Below are 24,932 nucleotides of genomic sequence, written 5' to 3' on the forward strand. Positions count from 1 at the left end.
CTTTTATTTACACTATACCTTTTTGTGGGTTGTAAAAATTACGTAATGTAGATATAAATTGTTGTTGTGACTAATATCACTAGTTTTATTTTTCATTTTATCTCTTTAATTCTCTCACTGCACATCAATTTGTGTTACTATAGATGTATAGTTAAAATTTTTCTAATAAATAGCAAATAAGAAATTATCTCTCTCGTATAACCCTTCTCAAAGCTTGTCTTTATTTAAAAAAATTATATAAGAAATGAGAAATATTAAATAATCGATAAAATTTATTAATTTTAAATTTTTTACTATCAATTAACTATTAATATTTAAAAAATATAAAACTAAATTATGTTATTAAATTATTAAATTAAAAAATTAAATTAATAATTAAAAATAATAAATTTTACTTACTTTTGAGTATTTTTTATAAAAAAAAATTAATTATTCTGTCAATCTTTATAATTTTATTAAAATTTTAATTAAATTTTTATATTTTTTTGATATTATATTAGATTTTATAATTAAGTCTTTATACATAATATTCTGTTAACAAATATACTTAATACTTGACTGAATATTTTATATAGTTTAATAAAATATTTTATTAATTTTAATATTTTTGTCATAATAAAAATTTAATTATAAAATTTGATATAATATAAAGATTTAATTAAAAAAAATATAAAAATTTAATTAAAAATTCGATAAAATTATATAATCAAAAAAATAATTAAATTTAAAAAAGCAAATATAGTGAGACAAGGCAAGGATGGAGGTCTGATATTTTGACATAGGTGCATGCATACGTGTGGATCTATCATAATCCATATGTTTGGGAAGGCCATGTGGTCATGTGGGTAGATTTACATTCTTCGGTTCTTTCTCTTGTCGTTGTCATTGTAGTTGGGATCTGCAACCAAATTTGATTTAAATATGCTAATAGATTCAATCGGCGTGGCCTCAATAATAAAATAATGTTAATTAGTAGTCTAATAATATAATATTATGACTAATCTTATTTATTTTCAGCTTGCAATCTTGTTTGGTTAGAGGCTGCTTATCCAATACACCGTACACGAAAAGGATCTTGCTTCCATTAATCTTTTCATACATATTTATTGATACAAAAAAATGTTTTCTACATTCTGATGATATAATTTTTTAAGTTGAATCAAAATATTTTCTATACCAAGCTGTCAGTATTATACTATTATTCAATATTATTGTTTCAACTATGTTTGTTTGCGCATTAATCATGCTCAACACCCTTAACTATTTGACAATTAAAAATAATATGTTTGTCTACAATCCAACAATCTCATGAAACTATATATAAGCAACGGCCTACACTACAAATTAAAGGCATATAACAAATGATTAAGTAGAGGCAGTTCACATCCATCAAAATATATTCTATATAAAAACTAACTTAAACTCACAACTATATAAACATTTAAATAAATTAATTCACTCAAACAAATTAATACAAGATCACAATGTCTAGAGAGAAGAAGAAAACATCACATTAAAGGAGCAGTATAAGAATCGTAGGATGATCATAGTCATAGCTTAAGAGCTGTATTGCCCTGGTGATATATTTAAGAGTTAGTTTTGGATTTTATTGGTCATCACAGAAGTATAGTTATCACAATTGAATAGATAATTAAAGCGGTTAAATTATTAGATCATTAGATTATTAGTTTAATTGATAGATTATAGATTGAATTGATTGATTTAGTCATAATTAAATAATTGTATACATTTTTTTATTTTATAATAAATATTTTTTCTTTAATTTTATTTTGTATTTAATTAATTATTATTTTTAAATTTTAATAACATAACTCATCAATTAATTTATATTTATTATATTTTTTAAATATTTATAGAAAGAAATAAAAATAGCAGTTATAGAAATAGAAAATATATTGTAGTTAATGTTTCTTTTTAATTTGTGAATATAATTTATTTCTATTTACGTAATACATTTAATAAGAAAATTATGTATAGAAAATCATTTTTTTTTAGTTTGACTAGGTCAGTTTAAACCAATTTTGAATAGGGATGTTCATGGATTGGAGATATCTGTAGTCCAAAAATTGCGGATATTTATCTGATATGAAAATTGCAGTCGATCTTAATCGTAAGGCTATATCAGCACACTAATATAATTAAATTGCGGATTTCATATAGATATCAGCATATCCACAAATTCGCAAGAATAAATAAATAAATAAGTAAATATTCTTTTTATGTTTTATTTTAACTAACAATTATCATATATGTTGTATTATTTTATTTTTATTAATTAAGAAAAATATATTTAATAATATTTTAAGAGTAAACATATTTAAAATAGTAGAAAATAGTATTTTATTGATATTTTTTAAATAAAAATAAGCTGTGCAGATCGAATAAGATTGGATGCAAGCTTAAAAATTACGAATATTGGATCTGATCCGATGATTTTAGTGCAGATCGAATTGAGATTTTGGCCATATTCAATCCGCATTTACCTTCTATTTTTGAACATATTTCACCGAGTCTAATTAAATTTGACTGAGTTAATTACTTAACCGATTTAAATGATGATGTATCTCAAATTGATGATCCAATAATTGAATTTTCGGTCCGACTATTGAAATGGTCCAAATTTGATAACTACTCACGAAAGTCAATGAAATATGTTACCTAACTTAGATGATATTTCATCCGCATTTTGGTAGATGGTAGGCATTTTGTATAGCAATTAGTTGCTAGTTAAGCTATTTAAGTGTAAATATTTGTTATATATTCTAACAACTCTAACTTATTTAGTTAATTTGAAACACACTAATCATTTCTCTCACACTACAACTAGTTCTCTCTTCTCATCTTCTTTCTCTGTCATATTTTTACTTCTCTATTCTTTATCATTTCACATGGTATCATAACCAACAATATATTGATCTATGGATCTCAACAAAAATGGTTTATATGCGTCCACTACTTAACTTCCCACTTTTTCTTTCTCTGATTTGGTGTGTAAACTTGACAAGTCTCTATATGAATTTCAACAAGCTAGTAGATAATAAAATCTCAAACTTTGTTCTGTTATTTTCAGTCATGGCTACAAACAATCCAAACATGATTGTTCCTTCTTCACTAAATTCAATTCTGATTCTTCCTTTACTGTGATATTGATTTATGTGGATGAGTTGGTTCTAGATGAAAATGATCTCGTAGAAATTCAATCAATCAAAACTGTTTTTTATTAGAATTTTAAGATCAACAAAAATGTGTGTCCAAACTTCCCATGCTTGATTTGGTATATGGTAGACCATTTGTATAGCAATTAGTTGTTAGTTAAGTTATTATTTAAGTGTAAACACTTGCTATATATATATTGTATAACTCTAATTGATTTAGTTAGCTTGAAACTCACACTAATAATTTCTCTCACATTATAGCAAGCTCTCTCGTCTCATCTCTCTGTCTCTCTCTCATTTCACAAAATAATTATCGAGGGATCAAAATTGATTATTGAGTAAATGATTTAAGAATTGAAGAACCATGTGAAAGACATAGTAAATGATTTAAAAAATATTTTTCGAAATAATACTATCTTAATTTTTGTTTTCCTTTTGAAAAATAAATAGTTTTCATCTTTTAATTTAAATTAGTTTTATCATCGTGTTGAGCATTTCATGTTAATGGCAGAAGAGACAGTTCCCAGAAAAGCCAGCTGCTCCAACGACCCACTTCTCCAATGCGCCGACCTCATCCTTCCATGGCTAACCCCACCGGAACTCGCCACCGTCTCCATAACCTCTACATCCCTCCGCAAGGCCTCCGCCTCCATCACCACCCGCCGATCCTCCGACGCATCTAGAACCTTCGAGAACCTTCCAGTCCCTTTCCACAACACCGTCGACCACTACCACCCCTACGCCTACTTCCTCTACACCCCTTCCCTCATCCTTCCATCCGCCGCATCCCGCCTCCTCCGCCAACCATGGGGATCCGCTGCTCCTCTCGCCTCCGCGCCGAGTCGGATCCCCGCGGAATCGGTGAGTTTGGTCGATGAGTTAGGTCAGAGTGTGTTGTCTGGTTGCGACTGCGAGGCTTGTGGCGGTGTGGGTTCCGACTGCCCTTGTTTGGGCTTGGGTGGGCTGGATGACGTGGGCAGTGAGTGCGGGCCGGGATGTGGGTGCGGACCAGAGTGCGGAAACCGGTTGACTCAGAATGGGGTTGCTGTTCGGGTGAAGATTGTGAGGGATGCAAGGAAAGGGTGGTGTTTGCATTCTGACCAGTGGATTCGGAAAGAGGAGTTCTTGTTTGAGTATGCAGGTATTTTAACTCATATAGCTTCAAACATGTGATAAAATTCGATTTGATATTGTTAAATAAAATTCTATCATGCCTTATACAATGTAAAAAACAGGGCCTAGTGATGAAATAATGTATGACTGGTTGATAGGAGAAGTATTTTCATAGATATGAAAATTGTTAGTTTGTTTGATTGAGTTGGCTGTAGGTTATAGATCAATAGATACTAGATAGTCCTAGAAGCACTGGTTTCTCTGCTTTTTGGTCTTTGCTACCCATATTGGAGGTGCAATCAATGTTATGTATATCATTGAATACTTGAAATCCATGTATGAGTTCAAGTTATTGAATGTTGACTGATGTTGTAGGAGTGTCCTTTAACTAGTGGCAAAAGTCTCTTTCTTGTTTGAATTTTTGTTCTGGTTAAGTACTCACCTAGGTTGCTTTGAAGCTATAAGGACTAAGGAGGTCTTTATCTAGAAAGAGACAGAGGCCTCTTTGCTTTTATGCCAATCCATATAGGAGGTGAAATCAGTATCTTCGCAGAATGCATATTTGAAATCTGGAAATGAACCTAAGAAGTTATTGTAAGTTCACTGGTGTCATCAAGTGAGGCATTCAATTGCAACCTTCTATTTAGAAGGGCTATGTGAAAGGCAGTTGACATAGACAGAACTGAATGGTTCTCAATTATGAGATCAGATGTCTTCTTGCCCTTTATAAAGTTGTATGAATATTAGTTCGAGCCACGTTCTAGTATTTTCTATGGTGTTTTATGATCCGATTCCTATTCTCTATCACTTTTCAATGCTGCTTTGCCTACAAGTAATTTTAGGAACTTTGGTCTCTGTATGAGATTGAGATTGATGTGTTTGATTGTGGGGTTGATGGGATTGCACATAACAAGTTAGGAGTTGTTTATCTCTGAACATTAAACTGAAGAGCCTGCCCTGAAATATAAATATGAAGTCTTAGGGCCACTAGTCCCATCCTCAAAATGCTTGATAAGTGAACTCTGGGTTCTTGCTTCAAATTTGTGGGTGCCATCCGTCAAACTCTTCTGAGCTTATCTTTCAATCTGATGGTCTTGTTCTTCGCTTTTTCGTACAACCTCTAGTTTGCTTCTTCTCTTTTTCTGACTTTGCTTTGAGTTTGACTCAGTGCTCTGTTTTTTGTTCGAGTCACATGATTCTAATTTTTCTCTGGTTGTGAAGTTTTATGACTGTTTGATCATTTTTTTGTTGATGCTAATTGCTTTGGTCAATTTTATTTCACTGTCGGGCGCTTTAGTTGTCTGATATGCGATCTGTCTGCTTTAGCTATCTTTGTTTGGGGATTTGAACCAGATATTTGCACAAGTTATCTATTTGAGCTGTTCTCTGTTGATTTTTTATTTTTGATTCTTTTGAAATCATTTATCTTTTAATTCTATTTGCGCAACTTTACCTTCAACTTGCTGTGGTGATCTTATGCATTTGTAGTTAAGAGTTAGAGTTTAATAAGATGTCTTTCCAAGGTTGGTTTGCTTATCATGCATATATACACATTTGAGAAGTATTTTTGTATTTTGGTTAGGATGTCATTGTTTGGTTGCTAATAATTCCTTGATTCTTTAAGTTGTGTTCTCACACTTGGATTTCTTTTAGTGTATCCAATACATCATACGAATGTAAAACTGATTCATGGTTTCCTGCTTGGAAAAGGCGAACTCTTGACAACCAAGGAAGCGCGGAGGAGACATCAATGTTATGATGAAAAATCATCACATGGTAGATTCTCTTCTGCACTTTTGGTTGTAAGGGAACATCTTCCATCTGGAAACGTATGCTTGAGATTGAATATTGATGCCACAAGAATAGGAAATGTTGCCCGGTTTGTTAATCATTCTTGTGATGGTGGTAACTTGAGCACAAAGCTAATTAGAAGTTCAGGAGCTTTGTTCCCCCGCCTCTGCTTCTTTGCTTCGAAAGATATCCAGAAAGATGAAGAGCTTACATTTAGCTATGGAGAAATCAGGAAAAAGGCCAATGGTCTGCCATGCTTTTGCAGCAGCCCTTCATGCCTTGGAACTTTGCCTTCGGAAGACACTTGAGACACGTTTTTGTTTAAGGATATGGATTAGTTGTGAAAGGAATACCAATGTTTTTGTTGGCATGAGCTTTTACAAAATGAGTTAATGTGGATAAACTCTTCCTTTAGGTCAACCTCATTTTACTTGAATAAATCTTAAATATACCTAGTTTTAAATGTACATTTTTAGTCATTCTTTTTATATTTAGTGTCTTGTTAATGTTATATATAACATGAGTTGGCGAACGTATTTGGGGTAGAAAACAACAAAGTAAAAGGTTCTTTTGAATTGATTGAGGAGGGAGTCATTGCCTTCAAACTATTAAAAGAAAGGAAGAAGGAAGGAATAATAATAAATTAAATAAACAAATTATTAAAGAAGACAATTTTATATTTTAAGAGGATGTTGCTAAAACAATTTGCATCATACTCCTTCTCAAATGAGGTAAGTTAGGATTAAGAAACCATTGTCTTTTGAGTTTAGTACCTAAATTTAATCTAACTTAAATCCTTAATGCTTCAAAAAGCAGGATTTTCCGCCACCCCTTGTATACAATTAACAACATGCTTAAGTAAAAAGGGAATTGCACTGTCATTCCATCAATCAAGCAATGACCATAATTTATATTATAAACTTAAAACTTCATTTAGTTGGAAAAAGTTTAGGTAAATTTATCATTTATTAATCCCCCAACTATACCCCCAAACTCAATTCTCTATCGCATGTAAACTTGAAACTGACAGAGTCATAGAAAGAGTAAATCAAAGGAAGACCAAACATTAAACAAAAACTGATGGTTTTTTACGGTGAATATAAATAGCCACTACAGATCAGGGTTAAAGACCGGAGGAATCTTGCTTTCTTGTTCATCATCATCATCATATTGAGACAAGCGAGAGAAATTGCTATTATGATGAAGTGGATGAATGCTGTGAGACGATGAGGGTGCTGTTGCCGCCTCCATTGAGAGGTCGAAACCACCGGTAGCAGGGTTGAAGTTGGTGATGTTCATAAGGTTGGTTGTGGAGGCAGATGAGCTGTTTGAGAATGCCGGATACAGCCCCAGAGTGTTGATCATGTTTGGGTGGTGATGCTGTAGTGCTTGTTGTTGCTGTTGCTGCTGCTGCTGCTGGGTGGTGTCAAGAACACTTGCATATGCAATCCTTCCATTCATCACTTGAGTTTGAGTCATAGCCACCTCTGCTTGCAAAGATGCCACCTGAATTGGCCCAAAAGAAAATTTAGTTTTTGTTAGAAATATAATCATTCGTGTTGTCTCTTCTTATCTGCTCAAATTTTTAGGATGATTGGTTTCATGACATGATATCAGAATTTTATGTTCAAAAGATCTAAAGCTTCTATTTTCTTATATATAATGACGTTATTTTATAGATGATGGATCTATAATTAGTGGTGAAAAAATAAAGAGATTTAATAATAAATTTTATAAAATTGAAGGTGCTAATTAGGAATTTTAGCCAGATCTTTATTTTTCTTATGATTTTTTTAGGTGGGGAGAAATTTATAAGAATAGTAAGAATGCCTTAAACATTCAAGTACATGTTTTGTAGGATGCATGTTAGGAGCTAGTCATTCAAGAGCATATAACTGCGTCAATCGACGTATAATCCTGAATCCTAAACTTAGAGCATAACTACGAGAATGAATACGTGATATGTACATCACCTGTTATTCCAAATGCAATTTCAATATACGGTATATTTTAATAATATAATATTTAGTACAAGAATATGTATATACTTTAAAACTTAGTTGATGTTGTTTTAGAGATTTTACTTTTTGTAATCTGTCATCTATTATTGGAATATAGGAAGAGTTTGAAGCACAATTTTTTTTTGTCTGAAATGTTATTCATTATATATATATACTATTTCGTATATTCAAATCTTATGATAGACGGATACGGATATAACACGGAACACGCAGATATATTTTTGGTGTTTTGGCAATACATCGTATATATAAAATATAAAATATTTTTTAGATAAATTATAATAATATTTTTATATTTTATTAATATTAAAATATAAAATAATTTTTTAACTATTTTTAATGTCTTTTTTTAATTATATAAAATATTTTAAATATTTTTTATTTTAATAAAAAATAATATATACTATTTCTAAACTCATTTTAAGAATACATATTAAGAATGTTAAACACGTTAATATATAATGGTATATAAATATGTCTAAATTTATTGTAATTTTTTTATTTTTTATTAAGATACAATTAGATACCGCAGTCACGCGTATAGACTAATGTCAACAAATATCATGTCTAAAATGTGAGCTGACACGCGGATATAATAATTCAGGAAAGTGTCAGTGTGCATAGTTTGAATGTAATAAAGCTTCTTAATTAGAACATTAAATATATATTTACTATCTTGACTTGCTTTATATTTGTTATTATTCTACGTATTTAATTTATAAAAAAATAAATTAATAGACGTGTTAGTATTAATTAATACATTAATTTCTTATAAAATTGTTCTTGTTTATGTCCAGACATCTTCCATCATTGTTAATTCTTTTCTAAATCAATTATCTTTCTGAGTTTTAATTGCAAACCAGTAACATCACTACCTGCATTGACGATCCATATAGCTACTTGGTGTCACTGAATTCATGCAAGCATGCTTTAATTTAAACAACTAAAAAAAAAACCCGGAGTTCGTTGTAAAAAGCAAGTGCAAATTTAAAGATTAACCTGTTGTTGCAAAGAGAGAATGGTGGACACACAACCATAAACCGGATCAGATAGCCTTGCCTGAGCCTCGTAACAAATAGTCGCCACCGCTTCATTGCGGCGGTGTGCCGGAACATGCAACAAAAGCTTCGACACATTGCTAGCACCAAACACCTTGTGAACCGCCGCAAACTTAGCGGCACCTTGGTCCGAGCTAAAGTGGGGTGCAAAGATGCACCCTGCAACACACTTCCTCCTCAAGAACTTGCAAGCGCCGCATGGACTACTCGGAGATGGCGGCGTCGCTCCCTCTTGCGTTGGCGCCGCCGCGCCACGCCTTGCGGCACTAGTGCTTCTACGCCTGCTTCCTTCAGCACCACCGCCTTGTGGCTCAGCCATATTGGGATATGAATTGAAATATCTTTGTATGGTATGTGATTAATTAGATGGGAATAGAGAGTTGATCCTTATATGGAAATTTTTGGGGGGCGTCAATGCACGTTGGTCTTGTGAGTTGATTGGCATGGTGAATAATGTGGCCCTGTGAAAGAAGAAAACGTTAAGGTTGGTGAGGGTTGTGTGTGTGAGGAGCACGTGCGAAGTGAGTGATGATGGTGTGGCTAATGTGGCCCTTTTTATTGTATGGAAGTGTAGCACATAAAATACTTGTGTTTGTTTGTTAGGCGTTATGTATAAATATTATTATAACGGTTAAATAGTGGTTGTTGTTATGATGAGAAAATTGAAAAGGATATTTATAATTTATATCTTTGGTGGGGAAGCAAGCACACAAGAATTGTGTAGTCTTTTTGCTTCTCTTCGCGTGTGTGGGGATTCATATGCAAAACACCAAACATGCATTCATGTCATGGCTAGACGAATACCAAAGATTGCGTGCTTTTCTCTTTTGTTCATTTCTTCCTCTTTTGTATCCACTAAGCATAGGGCAAACACTATAACACAAATTTTGTCTCAACTCGAATAATTTGTGAGTTAAATAGATTTGAATTAAGCAGACACGAGTACACTCTCTCATTGCGACTCTCAACTCTTCCTCTTTTAAACTCTCTACCCTTCTCACCCATTTTAACCAAACTTGATGAGTTTATATTATGTGTCGTAGATTTGTTATCTATTTTAAAATTTTAGATAGTTTATTATGAAAATATATGAATGTATATAAGGATGACAACGTGACAGATTTTTATACTATCCGATCCTGTCCCGTCTTACTATATTCTAAGAAAAATCCATTTTGCTATTACTCGCGAATAGCAAAATTTTGTATCCTAACCCATTTCTATCCACTCCATCTCCTACTCACTCTATAATCTCTTAAAATTATACATTTTTTATCTTTTATATTATATTATATGAGTAAAGCCAAAATCCGACTCTTGATCCACCTGAACAAAAATCCACCCCCTCAAAACTATTTTTTTTAGAGTAAAGCTAGGGAACCAAAAGCATATCAGCCAAAATTCAGTCAAATACCTCTGGATGAATTCAAAATTTTTACGAATTAATATATATAGATGTTTCTTTTACTAAGTATCAGAATGTTTCTTTTTCATATTAAATAGATGTTCTTTTATATATTTTTCGAATTTGTAATTGTTGGAAGTGGATAGATTAATGTGAGAAAAAAGAGGAAGGTTTTTATAGGTTTTAATTAGGTTTACTTAATCAATTTAAAATTTTTTAAATTTTGAATTTAAAAAATTTAAAATTAATCAATTATTAATATAAATTAATATAGTTTTGTTTAGTTTTTAGCTGATAAGCTTTTGGTTCCTTATACTTTTCCTTTTTTTTATCTTATATATATCAGAGCAGATATTTCGCAAATAGGGGTATTCATATAGATCATATTTGATTTGTATATCCGTGGTATTTATTCAAATCCAATTCAAAAATTGCGAATATGGATTCCTGCAAGGCTATCGAATCGGATCGGACGGATCCGCACACTAATAAAATTGGATTTCGAATTTTGTATAGATATCTACATATCTGCTTATCCGCAAAAATAAAGAAATAAAGAAATAAATATTTTTTTATATTTTATTTTAACTAATAATTATTATATATGTTGTATTATTTAAATTCATTATTTAAGAAAAGTATGTTTAATATTATTTTAAGGGTAAGCATATTTAAAAGAATAGAAAAAAGAATTTTATTGATATTTTTTAATAAAAATAAGTTTTTAAAAACATTTTAGTGTTTTGCTTATATATTCGATATCCGATATTCGACGCACAAATATGCGGATGGAATTGGATCGGATTTAAACTTAAAAACTGCAGATATTAAATCCGATGATTTTAGTGTGGATCGAATTGAAATTTTGACCATATCCGATCCAATCCAATCCGCATTCACTCCAATTCGCAAACCAACCAGACATGGTGGAGTGGATTAGGGTTGGATTATCATCCCTAAATATATGACAATTTTTTTTATTTATATGAAAATTGAGGAAAAACAATTGTTAAAATTGTGTAGTGATTTTTTTAAAAGAAAAGAAAGAATTAAACGTGTCAAATTGAGATGGTATTTTTTTTTTATTTGTTTAGTAGCAGATCAATTTAGCTGGCCTACAATAATTTTTGTCAAATATTACATACATTTATCATGTACTATAAATGTTTAGATGTAAACTTCACAACCATATTCATTAGTGTTTATCAATCATTTTAATTAACGATTTTGTATTAAACTAACCTGTAACTCGTACTTTGTTACATCATGAATTCATGATGAAGTTGCACAGTTCTCATGCTTTAAAACTCACAATCTCTAACCATCAATATTCAAGGCTTAAACTTAAGATATATCAAAGAAGAAAAATAAATTAAAAAACTTCGGTACATACAGTCTTAAACCTTAAATCCTAAATCCTAAACTAAGCAGCGACGCTGCTAATGGAAGTTCATTGGTGGCGACGCCAAAGGTGATATGGAAGAGCCATCACTGCTTTGACTTTGAGAGTCAACTCTCCATGCATCTTGGACTTGAGCAGCAAACTGCAAGTTCCATAGAACATCCTCTATTGAGGGTCTCTCTGATGGATCTTTAGCCAGGCACCTCACACACACTTCCATCATTGTCTTCAGTGATTGATCCAAGCACGCCTTGCGAATCGCCGGATCTATGATGCTCATTCGAGCTTCATCGTTTGATGTTATGCTTGCTTGCAACTACCTCACAATCCCATCATCAATGGAAGCATCAGAGTCACAAAACTACTATTATCTATACAATTTGACTATCTCTAGCATTATTGATACTCTAAATATGTTAATGCATTCGATTTCAGTCGCAAGACATTGAAGATAGAGACACAAAAGTAGAGAGTCAAAATTGATTACATTTTTTGTTTATGCGTGCGGAAAATTTTTAGATAAAATCAATCTTTTTGCGAAATATTTCAATATATTAATTTAAAGAAATAATTGATATTCTTGGTTAATTTCTGTGCTGCATGGACTTTGGATCATTACAATTTTTTCTAACTTAATTTTTTTTTAAAATATAAAGAAAGAAAATAAAAATGCTGAAAATAGTGAATAATAAATCAATCAGTATCCATTTATTACCAGGTCCTTTAAGGTGTCTACATTCCTTGGTTTTATTGTCCTTCCAAGAATGAGTTCCAGTAGTATTACTCCAAAGTCATAAATATCTGACTTATCTTCATGTCTTAAACTGCAAAATAACATCACTTGTCAATTCTTACTGAGTTGTCATACCATATATAGTTACATTTGTTATCAGATAAATTTTCTAGTAAATCACCTTTGTTTAAAGCTTGGACTTCTGAATCCAATGGAAAGATTTCCACTTCCACTCTGCATCAGCCATGAATAGACCAAATTTACTAAGAAAACAGTATAACTTCTTTATAATAAAAAGAAACAAAAATGTTATTTCAACAATTTGGTATAATAAAACAGATGTATCAAACTTGTGAGAGGAAGACATTATATTAGTGACTAATTTATTGGTACCTTTACAATATTAGATAACAAAGGTAGGTTGTAACTGCTGATTTTTGCAACAAAATTCTGATCCAATAAAACATCAGTTATCTTGATATTGTTTGAGAATACGGCAGGGACAAGCCCTGTATGCAAAAATTCAATTCCCTTTGCTACTCCAATTGAAGCTGCTATCCGTTGTGTCCAGCTCAGTGATTTTCTATAATGTCCATCTGCCAAATAACATGCAAAGATAAAATAGATGTGACTCCTCAACTTCACAAGTGCCAATGAAGTTTAAGAGGATAAATTAGAACTCTTAGGCTGAGTTTGGAAGGGAGATGGAAACTGAGAAATTAAGATTGGAAGACGGAGACTAAGAAACAGAGACTAAATTAAGTTTCTGTATTGTGTTTAGTATAAAATATCCTGGATTAAGTTATGTCTCACTATTATGTTTAATTTAAGATAAATATAAAGATTAAGCGATAGAATTAGAATTTAAAAAATTAGATGAGGATATTTTTAAAGAGAAATATTATTAAAATTTTGGTTTTCATTTTCAAAAATTTCATTCTCCTATGTCTCCATTTTCTAGAAATATTAAAATGACTGAAATTTTGAATCTCAAGACTGAAATTTTAGTTTCAGTTTCTGACCACCAAAACACAATACTAAATCTTAGTCTTCCGCTTCAGTTCAAGACTCCAAAGACAAATGCTACCTTAATCATTGGTGTTTGGGAATTACCTGAGATCCAGCTCTTGAGTGTGCCATTGGGTACATATTCAAAGACAAGGAATATTCTGCTGACACTTGAATCATCTAAATAGCATTCAAAGCAGTGTCCAAGGGCACTGACTAAGTGGAGATGCCTATACTTTGATATCAGCTCTATGTAGTGCATAAAGTCTTGAGTGCTGAAGCATTTTCTCATTTTCACACATCTTATGGCAACAAGTGAACCATCCCTAAGTTGACCTCTGTACATCTGACAAAATGCATTACGATTTCAATTTTTCTTTGAATCAAAGTACACGTGCATCAACCAACTTGGATTGATTGACGGTCAGTTTATTCGTCTACTTAAGCAATGTGTCAAAATATTCATGAAACAGAAGCTTTCATATAACTAAGAAAACAAGATGGAGTGAAGTAGAGTTGGTATATATATACCTGTCCTTGAGAACCTTCACCCATGAAACGAGCTGAGTCAAAATTGTTTGTAGCTACCTCAATCTCTTCCAGTGAGTAAGCTCGATAAGGTGGCAGACCAACAGATCCAAACTTCATTGTTTGAGATACATACCCTTTGATTACAATGCAAAATGGTTATCATCAAGTCTTAGTGAATATCATTTGAGCATTTTCAAAGGGAGAAAGAAAGAAAAGTTACTTGCATCAGATTGTAGCTTAGTGGTGTATCCAGAAGCTGCATTTTCTGATATCAATTTCGTTGGAGGATTCTTCTTCACTTTGCTTTTGGAATTTCCTCTTCTAACAATAAACAAAATCAATGAAAAAACAGCTACAAGTCCAAAAATTCCACCAATTATCACACTTGAAAGAACTGCCTTAGACACTCTTCTGTGCCTCTTCCTTTCAGGTAACAATATTCCCACTGCTATGGCTTCAGTGTGGCAAAACGACGATTCGTGTTGATCTTGATCTGTCTCCTCGAGACAATTCCCAGCATACCGGACACTCCTTCCATTCGAATTCGACTCCAAACATTTTGGTAAGCTTCCAGCCAAAAGATTTGAGGATAAATCCACTGCTTGGAGTTGAGAGTTGCAAGAAACATTATCATAAAGCATTCCTGTTAATCTGTTTCCAGAAATGTTTAGATAAGTAATAGATGCAAGTGATAACAGTTGCAGCTGGAAAGGCCCAACGAAAGAATTCGAAGAGACATCGAATCGTTCGAGCTGATAGTATGAGCTTAATTCATCAGGGATATTAGATCTAAACTTGTTGTTTCTTAGCACTAAAGTAACCAACTTGTTTCCAAGTTTCGGAAAGTCAGGTCCAAAAGCATTCTCATCCAATTCCAGCACTTCTAGATTCACCAACCGCCTTAAATCAGGTACTGCTCCATAAAACCTGTTATGAGAAAGCGAAAGAACGCGCAGATTCTCTAACTGACCGAGCGAATCAGGAAGCGAACCGTTGAATGAATTAGTCTTTAAACTCAGCACGGTTAAGGCCGGGAAGGAATCCAGCCAGTCTGGAAGACGGCTGGCAAACATGTTGTCATCAAGAATTAGTGTTTGTAGATGAGAAAGCGACGCAAGCTCAGGAGGGATGGCGCCACTGAGAAAATTTGAACTCAGATTAAGTATCTCGAGCGACGACAAACGAGCTATCTTAGCAGGCAAGGGACCCCAAATGCCAAGAGAAACCAGTGTGAGTACTTTCAATGTAGGAAACTTTACCAGTGCTTTGACAAAGGAATCAACTGAGAAAGTTTTCGGAAGAGGCGAAGCTTTCGCTTCGCCTACGATGTTAAGCTGAGTTATGGTGCCTTCATAGCACACAACAGTTAGAGAAGTTTTTGAATCTGAGCTGCAGAAGTCTGTGCTGCTATTCCAGCTGCTTAAAACAGCAGGGAAGTTTAATAGCCGTTGGATTGTTAGAAGCGCCTTAGATTGCGTTGATTGAATTCTTTGTTGCTCCGAATCGAGAATTGAGAGTGTAATTGTTACCAGAATGAGAAGCATTGAAGGATGAAGTGTTTTTGCCATTTGCAGGGTACCAAGAACAGAATGTGGCTGCTCAAGTAAAGAAGAAAGAGGAAAAGAAAAAGAAAAGTTGAAGCACTTGGAGAAAAGTTTTATCCTATCAAAGTGAGTGATGAATAAACAAAATTCAAACAATGAAGTGAAAACAAATGGAAAGAAAACAAACAAGTGTAAATGCCTTGAGAAGTAGCATTTTGCACCTTACAATAATTTCACATCACCAAAAATCTTAGTGAAGCATGGGAATCTTTTTTTTTCTCTGCAAAGGCCAAGACAAATTTGGTGACACGGGTTGAATGAAAATGAACGGGGGGTCACAAACTCACACACTGGACACTACTAACTCAGAAACCGACATTTCATCACTGTCAAACAATAAATGAACCAGAAATGCTAGCTGACATCAAAATTTATTATTTTTTACCATCACTTAGTCATCGACTCAATTTCTTTAGTCTAATAATCCAACAATATACTATCTTATACTTTTAAATATTAATGATTAATTTAATGGCAACAACAATAAATTTTAATGACCTTTTAATATTTTTCAAAATGATGTATAAATGTTTTCATCATCTCTTTTTCTTTGGAAGCTAAGCCTAAAGGAAAGTCATGGCTTTCAACGAGAAAAAAAGCAAAAGAGAGATTCTTCAATAGAAGCTAACCCTTTATTCTTCACTATATATAATTCCTCAACATATCCACATTTCATCATGTGGATTCCACAGATTTTGTAAAACCATAGCTACTTTGAGCTACGAAATTCGTTTAGTATTTCTTAGGCTGCATGCTTTAATACGAAAATTGGGATGCTATTAATTTAATAAAATAAAATAAAATATTTTCTATGAATATACTTTCTATGTAACATATTTTACATGTGATGTATTGTGTATTTTTTGCTAGTTTCCAAACAAATCATATCGAAACATAATGCTAATATTTGTTATCTAGTGTTTTAGCATTCAAAAGAATTGTGAATCAAATAAAAACTTTATTTTGTCATAATTTTGAGATGATAAATATTGTTGATTAATTAATATTTGTTAAAGATGGTTTTGGGAGACAGTACTGTGATGTACACTTTCGCTTTCAAGGAGCGGTAAGCCTTAGCTAATAGTTAGTTAGCTTTATGGTCACACTTCAACTTTGTTTGTGTGACCTTTCATTTTATTTGTGCCTTTTGCTTTTGCCGCCTTTCTTTCTTTTCACTTTCTTTCTTTCTTTCATTTTATTTGTGATCATTGAACTAGTGAAGAAGAGTACTCTTGACAGTGAGATTGTGCTCACTCTATTCTCACATCACATGAAGAGCTGACAGTGCCACGTCAGCATACACAAATGATTTTAAGGACATGCAGCCAAACCAAATTATCTTGGATATACTAAAAGAAATATATATATATATATATATATATATATATATATATATATGGAAAAATATAGATAAACAGCAAAAATATTAAATAATGTGAATAATGAATATATTGTATGTTTAATTCACTAGATATGCGAATGGTTATTTTAATATTAAGATATAGGTGAGTAATTTGAGGGTTTAATGTGTTTTACTTGAATTGGGCCAATTTTAGAGTCTATTATTCATGTTGTTCAAAAAAGTCATTAGTTACCTAATATAATTGTATATGTATACACGAAAATTTTAATTTTAATACACAAATAATATACAAATTTTGTAAAATTATCTAATATTATTTTTGCTAACACGTTAAATAATTAGATACATATATAATTATTTAATGATATAGAATATAAAAAATAAGTTGTTACACATTATAAAAAATATAAAAATAAAAATAATTTCTATTTAACTCTCCCATAAATAAAAGGATAATGATTCTTTATAATATGCTTTATAATTATTAAAAGAAATAGATTGAGTCATCATAGTTTATTTTAAATATTTCTTTACTTAAGTTAGAAAAACTAAATTAATTAATTAGAATAAACTCATTTCAACAAATTACAAGAGTTTAGAAAGAAATTCTACTATAGGATTTCATCTTTTTACAAAACTAACCATTTTTTTAATATGTTCCAACAAAAAAAAATCAAAATTTAAAAAGAGAAAATTTAAAATTAAAAAATAAAATTGAACATCAACAAATCTCTTTCTGCATTGTGACGAGGTCCTGTAGAAAAACAAAGTCATAACAGAAATCGTTGAGAAAGGAGAAGAAAGGAGTTGAGAGAGGGTTCGTTTGGAATTCAGAATGAAGAGACGCTGATTCCATAATAACACTTTTCAATAATTTAAAGGAGACAAATTGAATTTGACCGGAAAGTTTTGGCAAATTACAATCGTCTTTTTGCAGATTAGTAGTGACTCTGAAGGTTTTCTTGTTTGTGTTCCATGTGTGGATTGATGACAATGACCACGGCAAATTTGAAACCAAGTTTCTTGTGCCAAATTCTGTGATCTGATGAAATGTTGTGCATTTGAATTTTGAATGTTTTTATGTTAGTTAATTGATTTGATTTTCTAACCCAAGTTAGAGATATGGTTAACATATTATAAAAAATAACTAACTTTTTATTTAGAAGAGAGTTGGGTAAAAATTGATTGTTTTGTTTATTAAAATTTATTCTGAATAATTTTCAAAGAATGAAAATTTATTATGTACATGAGAATTACCTTACGATTTAGTTGGATGAGATGGATCGAGTGCCCACTGGTCCGACAAGGTGGCAAGGCAGGATCCTCAAAGTGAGAGTGGTACCTACAATGGCACTCCTACGCCCAAGTCAGAGAGCTAGAGAGAAAAGGAATAAGTATATAGGGAAGAGTGATCATACCTGGAGGAGCGATGGGACATGGGACTCTCCTTTTATACCTTTGTAAGGTTATCTTATCTTTTTGGTGGAGGGGCCCCTTAATATCCGAAAGGTGGTTAGGTCGGACAGTTATGAATAACGGGAGTTGTTTGGGCCAGATTGTGTTTGGATATACTATAGCTCTAGGTCCATGCTCGGAACAGTTGCCCCCTGAGGGTGAAAGCATACTCGCTTGGTCTCGATACTGGTATTGATGAGTTCAGTTATCCCGCAGTTTGGGATGTCGTGGAAAGGGTGCCGGGCCGTTCCAGTACCTGTCCGTTGCGTTTCTCGAGGTGTCATAATGACACGTGATGGGAGAGAGAAGGGTTTTCTCTGTTTTTCCTTCTTTCTCCTTGTCCCTCCGTATTACTATTTGAATGGTCTTGGGGGTTTCGTTTTCTACCCTTCTTTATAACTATTCTTTTCTCTTTCCATTACTTTTTCGTTTGTGAGAGCGTCTGTTTGAATCGTTGTTTGTTCATTATTGTTGTCGAGGATTTGTGGTTCCACATTCCCCTGCGACCGTGCTTTTCATTGCTCTTCTCCCCTTTCAAACTTTGACACAGGTTAGTGCCTCTTCTTCTTATTTATGTTTCGCGTTTGTTGTTGTATTCTTGTTCTTATAGGAAATTTTTTATGGTGGTATGGAAAGAATGGGATGCCACTTTCGTAGCTTTAAAACTGGTAAGATTTTGTCTTTCGGATTTGTTTTTAGGATGTATACTTTCCTAAAATTCTGGGTAGTGGGCTGATGGTGGTGCCCCTTTGAATATAGGTATGGTGCCATAGAAGGCGGTTCAGGAGAACCCGGGACCCATCTTCCCGGCCGGGGGTGTACCGAATTGTTATCATTAGATAACTTCTAACGTGTTGAGTACGCCCTCCGGATTGGGCGAAGATGATCTTCGGAGGCTCCGGGAGGAGGGAGCCGTTTGTGGAGGCGGAGCAGCAGTAGGAGCTCCTACTCGACGATGTGAATAAGAGAGTATGCTACCTTAATTTAGATTTCCTTATTGTCCTTGATTGGAGGTGGGTGCACAAATCGTTGTTCACGAAGGTAGGGATTCGGTTGCCTTTTTTGAGTTCATTATAGCCCTTCTGAACTAGGTTTTCGCAGCTCCAAGTTGGCTACATCTGAATAGCTGGGATACTATTCAGACTTTCGATTTGGATTGTACTTTCCTGGAGATCCCTATTTGGGTCGAGATTTTTTTATATTTCTTCCTCTGCACCATTACTCATAAGGAAGGAAGGCATCAGAAGGGCTGTATACTTATATTTCTTTTTGGGCCCAATCGAATCGTCAGATCTTCGATTTATTCGAGGATTCGTTTAATGGGTTCAAGGTAGAGTATTTTAAGATTCGTCCTGCCCTAGGGCATTGATGTATGAGCATCTTTAGTTATTTTATTATTATTTTCTTGAATAAAGTTAGTGATTTTCTTGTTATAATTGAGATTTTTTCTGCTCTAATAAATATTTCTTGAAGTCCTCTTGAGCTTTGGTATGTGTAGAAAAATGTTGAAAATGAGCAAAAATAAAGATGAAAAGAAGCAAGCAAGAGGAACATTGGGACCAAAGAAGGGAGAGACAACCCAAGAAGCTCCTGGGAGAACTAAGAAAGATGGTATGCAAAAGAAAGCAATCTCCCAGAGAACCAGGAATTGAAAACAAGCCAAGGGAAGTTCAAAAAGAATTTGTAACCCTAACCTCTCAGCATGCATAACTTGAGCTAAAGAAGTCTAAATGGAGTAGTTTAAGCAAAATTAAAAAGCCAACTTCTAGAGATTTTCAACGATATATAATTATCCATAGTGGACATGCTTCTAACACACCCAAATCCTGCATTGAATGCAGCCCCATCTCAAGCTCGAAATTTCCTACGCCTAACGCAGCAACCTATGTGCTTCACGCATGAGTCCTTGAACTCTTCACATTTTAATAAGTATAATTTGAGTTACAGGGGTCCAAATGAGAAAGTTCTAGTGGCTTTAGAAAGCTAACTTCGAGAGATTTCCAATAATATATAATAGTCTATAGTGGTTATGCGTTTAAGACAACTTTTCCTGTGTTGAAAGCATCCCCATCTCAAGTGCAATTTCCATGCATGCACTTCATGCCTCAACAACCTCACCTCCCAGGAGCTGTTTCTCCTTGCCTTCTCCCCATGCACTTCACGCCTCAGCCTCGGCACTTCACGCATGCATCTAGAGACACCCAAGAGCTACCTTCCATGCCATGTGCCTCACGCATGGACTTGTGCGCTTCACACATACTCAACAAAGAGCTCCCAGCCTTGCCTTCTCCTCATGCACTTCACGCATGGTTGTGTGCGCCTCACGCATAGTTCACAGAGGCCTCCAACTCCTTGTATTTTGGGCTGCGCTTCACGCCTCCATCTCATGCGCCTCACACACCAAAGTGGGCTACTCCCAGTGCTTGTGATTCCTTGATAAATCACTTCCTAATTCTTCCAAATCCTTCAATTATTCAAGCACTTAATTGGATGGCCCAAGATTTAGTTTTAAGCCCATGATTTCAACAAGGCACATCAAGTTTTGAATTTCAATTACAAGAAAGATCATTAATTAATTAAGAGTTATTAAAAAATATTTGATTTGATTAGATTTGATTTTGTTTTTATTTAGTTTGAGTTTGAATTCTAGGTTTAGCTTTTAAGTTTTAATAAATCCTTGTGCATGAACAGACAGGGACACCACATTACACCACACTTTACAATTTAGCATTTTTTTCATCATGAGCAACTAATCTCCTTTGTTAAGGTTATGAGCTTTGTTCATCTTTTTATGGATTGTTAATCTAAGTATTTGACTTTATTTGAGGTTTATGCTTGATCTATTTCATGATTGAGTTTTCGTTCTTCATCCCTAAAGATTTAGAATTGTTGAAAAATATTTTAACTCCGTTTTGAATTCTAAATATTGTTTTGGAAAAAGTAATATTGGAATTAGCTTGAAAACACTTTCTCATTACATTTTGATTTAATTAGGAATAGTGTTTCAAAAAGTGTGTGACACGTATTGATTTTCAATTGCTCTAGTTTGAATAAGCGACATAAAATTCGGATTATAAAACTTTTGAAAATCATTTTTTCTTGTAGGTTTCAATTGTTTAGGACTAGATTGGATAGGTAACATATAATTCAACCTAAAGACTATTCTTAAATCTTATTTGAAATTAAATCAGTATTGTACTTCACCTCTTTTTTTTAAATAATTGACTAAGGAATTAGTGATTAATTAGGTTAAAGAGAAATTGAATTACCAAGGAATTGGAATTTGATTAATTGTGATTTGTTGTGATTGATCATTGCATGCCTTAAATAAATGAACATAAAGATTGTTTTCCTAGAGGGTGAACATCTCTGAAACCTTAACATTCTCACCGTTATTGTCTTCTTTCACTCACTGATTGCTAGTTTTATTGCTCTTTGTTACACATTTTGAATTCCTCATTCATTTCTCTGTTTATTTGATTTGTCAAATTAGAACAATCAATTAATCATTGTTGCTTAGTCTTATAATCCTCATGGGAACGATAACTCACTCACCATGATATTACTTGATAAGACTCGGTGCACTTGCTGGTAGTTTGTGGTTTGTAAAAATTTGCATCAGGCATCACTCATTTTGGTTGACCTTGGAAGGGGAGTGTCGAATTTCCACTTATTGGATCTTCGAGGCAGGGGCTTCTTACTTGACGAGGATAACCTACAAAGGTCTATCGCTCGAGAACAAAGATATTGCTGATGTTTTGTTGGTGATATTCGGGGACATGCCCCTGAATCCTCGAGATGTTATGGGGAATCTCGAGGTGGCATGTCTTATGTTGGTAGGTTTTTTGGGTATTTTCTGGGTTTATGCTTTTGGGTTTTCGATTTCGTCACATGTTATTTTTATTTTGTTTTTGTTTTGTAGTTGGGATGGCTGATGGTCAAATGACTTTGGCTAGGTTGAAGACTGCCTTTGTTGTTGGCTCAGGGAGCGGGGGTGATAGGACCTCCCATTCGACTATCCAGGCTACTTTTCTCCCTAGTTTCCAGACTATTTCTCAGGAAGTTGCTATTGAGGGAACTCATGAGTTAGTGGTGTGGGAAGTGGCAAGGTGGCACAGTTTCTTGCATGATGGATCGCTCCTTTTATGCGCCCGGGTTTATTGTTCAGCATCTGTTGCCCGAGACTGAAGACGTTTTTCAAAGATTGTGATGTTTCCTGACAGGCCAAATCAGTGTATCGTGTCCTGCTATGCTCTGCAGCATTAGTTCGAAAGGCGAAACTAATGCTTGCTTAGAATCTCCTTCTGGAAACTTTGCTAAGCGCGGGCGAATATAGGCATTTTAAAAGCCTAGTTAGAGGCATTTAAGGCTGCTAAATCAAAGTCGATGAAGGAAGCAAAAAGTGCTAGCTCAGAGATTCAGCGTCTGTCAGATTGGGAGCTTGCCCTCACAACTCAGGTGGCTGCTGCTCAAAAGTTGATTGCTAAAGCGGAGAAAGCTGTTGCTAATGTTGTGAGGGCGAAGATGGAAGGTCTGAAAAAGCAGAATGCCAACTTGCTGTCTGATGCTCGGGCTGCTGTTTCTGCAATTGAAGAGGCTTTAAAGGCCCAGGTCCAGGTGCTGGCTCCGAAGGTTGATGTGTCTGTCATGGGAGTCTTTCGAACCGTGAAGGATGGGTAGATTGTGGACCTTGAGTGAATTTATTTTATTTTGTTTAAAAACTATTAAGTTTGTAAGTCATGTGTTCGGTGTATATACTTACTTTTGGTGGCGTCTTTGGGGCCGTTTTGTTATGAACTCTTGGGCCTCTTGGTGGGCCGACTTTGATTTAGTTATTATTTTGGATATCTATTTTTGTTTGCCTCGGGGGTGATCGGTCCTTGGGGTAGCCTTTTTGTTTTTTTGAGTTTCCATTTTATAGTTTTTGGTTTTCACTCGCTCGAGAAAGATAGAATGAATGATTGAAAAAAATGAGAAAGTTTTATTAAGAGTTTTAGACGGATGTAGGCCTCGTTAAAACCTCCCCGCAATTTTGGGTATCAAAGAGTGCTCGAACTTAGAAAAGAAAAGAAAAGGATTTTTAAAAAAGAAAAAGAAAAACATAACTAGTAAGACAATTTTTCCAAGTTACCAACTTGGGAGAATGATTTGCGGGTAGTAGCGTTGTAGGTTCGCAATGCTCTATGACCTCGGTAGTTCGTTGCCGATAAGCCGTTCTAACTTGTAGGCCCTTCTCCTGATCACAGATTTGATTCGGTAGAGTCCTTCCCAGTTTGGAGTCAGCGTCTCTTATCCCAGCGTTGGGGGGCTGCCGTCATTTCGTCGGAGGACCAAGTCTCCTTGTTTGAATTTCCGCTTCAAGGCATCCTTATTATACCTTAAGCTGACTCTTTGCTTTAGGGCGAGGTCTCTTAGATGGGTTATGCTTCTGACCTCATCTACGAGATATTACTCTGTCGCCTCGTCGTGGCCTTCAATGATTCTTTTGGAGCTTGGTTATCCTATTTCAACCAGAATGACGACCTCCATGTTGTACGTCAACTTGAAGGGTGTTTCTCTAGTTGAGCTTTGAGGAGAAGTTCGAGATGACCAGAGGACAGATCCTAGCTCGTCGTTCCACAGTCCCTTAGCTTTGTCTAGTCTCCTTGTTAGCCCTTTCAGGATTATCTTGTTGGCCGCTTCTATCTGGCCATTGGTAAGTGGGTGTTCTATCGAGCTAAATTTTTTGGTGATTCTGAGTCATTCTAGGAATTCCCTAATCACTTATCTATGAACTGGGTGTCGTTGTCTGAGATTATAACTCCAGGGATGCCGAATCAGGTGATGACTTGTCTCTAGAACAACTTTTGGCATTGGGTGGCCATTATTGCTGATAATGCCTCTGCTTTGATCCACTTAGTGTAGTAATCGATGGAAACAATGAAGAATTGAACCCCTGGGCCGTTGAGAAGGGCCCCATGAGATCGACTCCTTACGTCCCGAAGGGGCGGTCCGCCGATATGGATCTGAACTGATGTGGGGCTGCTTGGTGGAAGTCGGCATGTATCTAGAATTGCTTGCAGTCTTAACTAGCTAGAGGGAGTCTTTGATTATGGTTGGCCAAAAGTATCCAACCTGGATAATCTTTTGGGCCAGGGTTTTGCCTCCGATGTGGTGGCCGCAATACCCCTCATAGATTTCTCGCAAGATGTAGTCTATTTAGTTCGGTTCTATGCATTTGAGAAGGGGTTGGGAGAGTCCCCTCTTGTATAGTTGTCTCACCATGATAGTGT

The 24,932-nt window shown here is 34.2% G+C and overlaps 3 protein-coding genes across 4 annotated transcripts; 1 reads left to right on the forward strand and 2 right to left on the reverse strand.

Moving 5' to 3' along the window:
* Nucleotides 1–2,802: 2,802 nt before the first annotated feature.
* LOC130955454 (histone-lysine N-methyltransferase SUVR3) lies at nucleotides 2,803–6,559 on the forward strand. Of its 2 annotated transcripts, none has more exons than XM_057882301.1 (2): nucleotides 2,803–4,317; nucleotides 5,943–6,559. In XM_057882301.1, the coding sequence occupies exons 1-2, from the start codon at nucleotides 3,675–3,677 to the stop codon at nucleotides 6,386–6,388; spliced, it is 1,089 nt and encodes a 362-aa protein (XP_057738284.1). In that variant the 5' UTR covers nucleotides 2,803–3,674; the 3' UTR covers nucleotides 6,389–6,559. The 2 variants fall into 2 exon arrangements, with proteins under 2 accessions (XP_057738284.1, XP_057738285.1); XM_057882302.1 differs by having other exon boundaries at nucleotides 6,000–6,559.
* Nucleotides 6,560–7,190: 631 nt separating this feature from the next.
* LOC130957763 (LOB domain-containing protein 20-like) lies at nucleotides 7,191–9,478 on the reverse strand. Its single transcript, XM_057884609.1, has 2 exons — nucleotides 9,101–9,478; nucleotides 7,191–7,586 (listed from the first exon to the last, which is right to left on the reverse strand). The coding sequence occupies exons 1-2, from the start codon at nucleotides 9,476–9,478 to the stop codon at nucleotides 7,191–7,193; spliced, it is 774 nt and encodes a 257-aa protein (XP_057740592.1).
* Nucleotides 9,479–11,916: 2,438 nt separating this feature from the next.
* Nucleotides 11,917–15,919, reverse strand: LOC130956116 (probable inactive leucine-rich repeat receptor-like protein kinase At3g03770). Its single transcript, XM_057883148.1, has 7 exons — nucleotides 14,459–15,919; nucleotides 14,239–14,372; nucleotides 13,813–14,053; nucleotides 13,093–13,295; nucleotides 12,881–12,933; nucleotides 12,682–12,790; nucleotides 11,917–12,282 (listed from the first exon to the last, which is right to left on the reverse strand). Exons 1-7 carry the CDS (start codon nucleotides 15,804–15,806, stop codon nucleotides 12,004–12,006), a joined length of 2,367 nt encoding a protein of 788 aa, XP_057739131.1. The 5' UTR covers nucleotides 15,807–15,919; the 3' UTR covers nucleotides 11,917–12,003.
* Between the last annotated feature and the right edge of the window lie 9,013 nt (nucleotides 15,920–24,932).

This window comes from Arachis stenosperma, chromosome 10 (assembly GCF_014773155.1).
Source record: "Arachis stenosperma cultivar V10309 chromosome 10, arast.V10309.gnm1.PFL2, whole genome shotgun sequence".
In the NCBI taxonomy this organism is placed as follows: domain Eukaryota; kingdom Viridiplantae; phylum Streptophyta; class Magnoliopsida; order Fabales; family Fabaceae; genus Arachis; species Arachis stenosperma.

Bases quoted from the DNA above. Each gene is read 5' to 3' on its own strand.
- LOC130955454 (XM_057882301.1), top strand. From the start codon at position 3,675: ATGTTAATGGCAGAAGAGACAGTTCCCAGAAAAGCCAGCTGCTCCAAC. The intron at 4,318-5,942 runs GTATTTTAACTC...GATTTCTTTTAG, and splicing joins GTTCTTGTTTGAGTATGCAG to TGTATCCAATACATCATACG.
- LOC130957763 (XM_057884609.1), bottom strand. From the start codon at position 9,478: ATGGCTGAGCCACAAGGCGGTGGTGCTGAAGGAAGCAGGCGTAGAAGC. The intron at 7,587-9,100 runs GTTAATCTTTAA...GGGCCAATTCAG, and splicing joins TTCTCTCTTTGCAACAACAG to GTGGCATCTTTGCAAGCAGA.
- LOC130956116 (XM_057883148.1), bottom strand. From the start codon at position 15,806: ATGGCAAAAACACTTCATCCTTCAATGCTTCTCATTCTGGTAACAATT. The intron at 13,296-13,812 runs GTAATTCCCAAA...GTTATTTGGCAG, and splicing joins ACTCAAGAGCTGGATCTCAG to ATGGACATTATAGAAAATCA. The intron at 12,791-12,880 runs GTGATTTACTAG...GTTATTTTGCAG, and splicing joins AGTCCAAGCTTTAAACAAAG to TTTAAGACATGAAGATAAGT.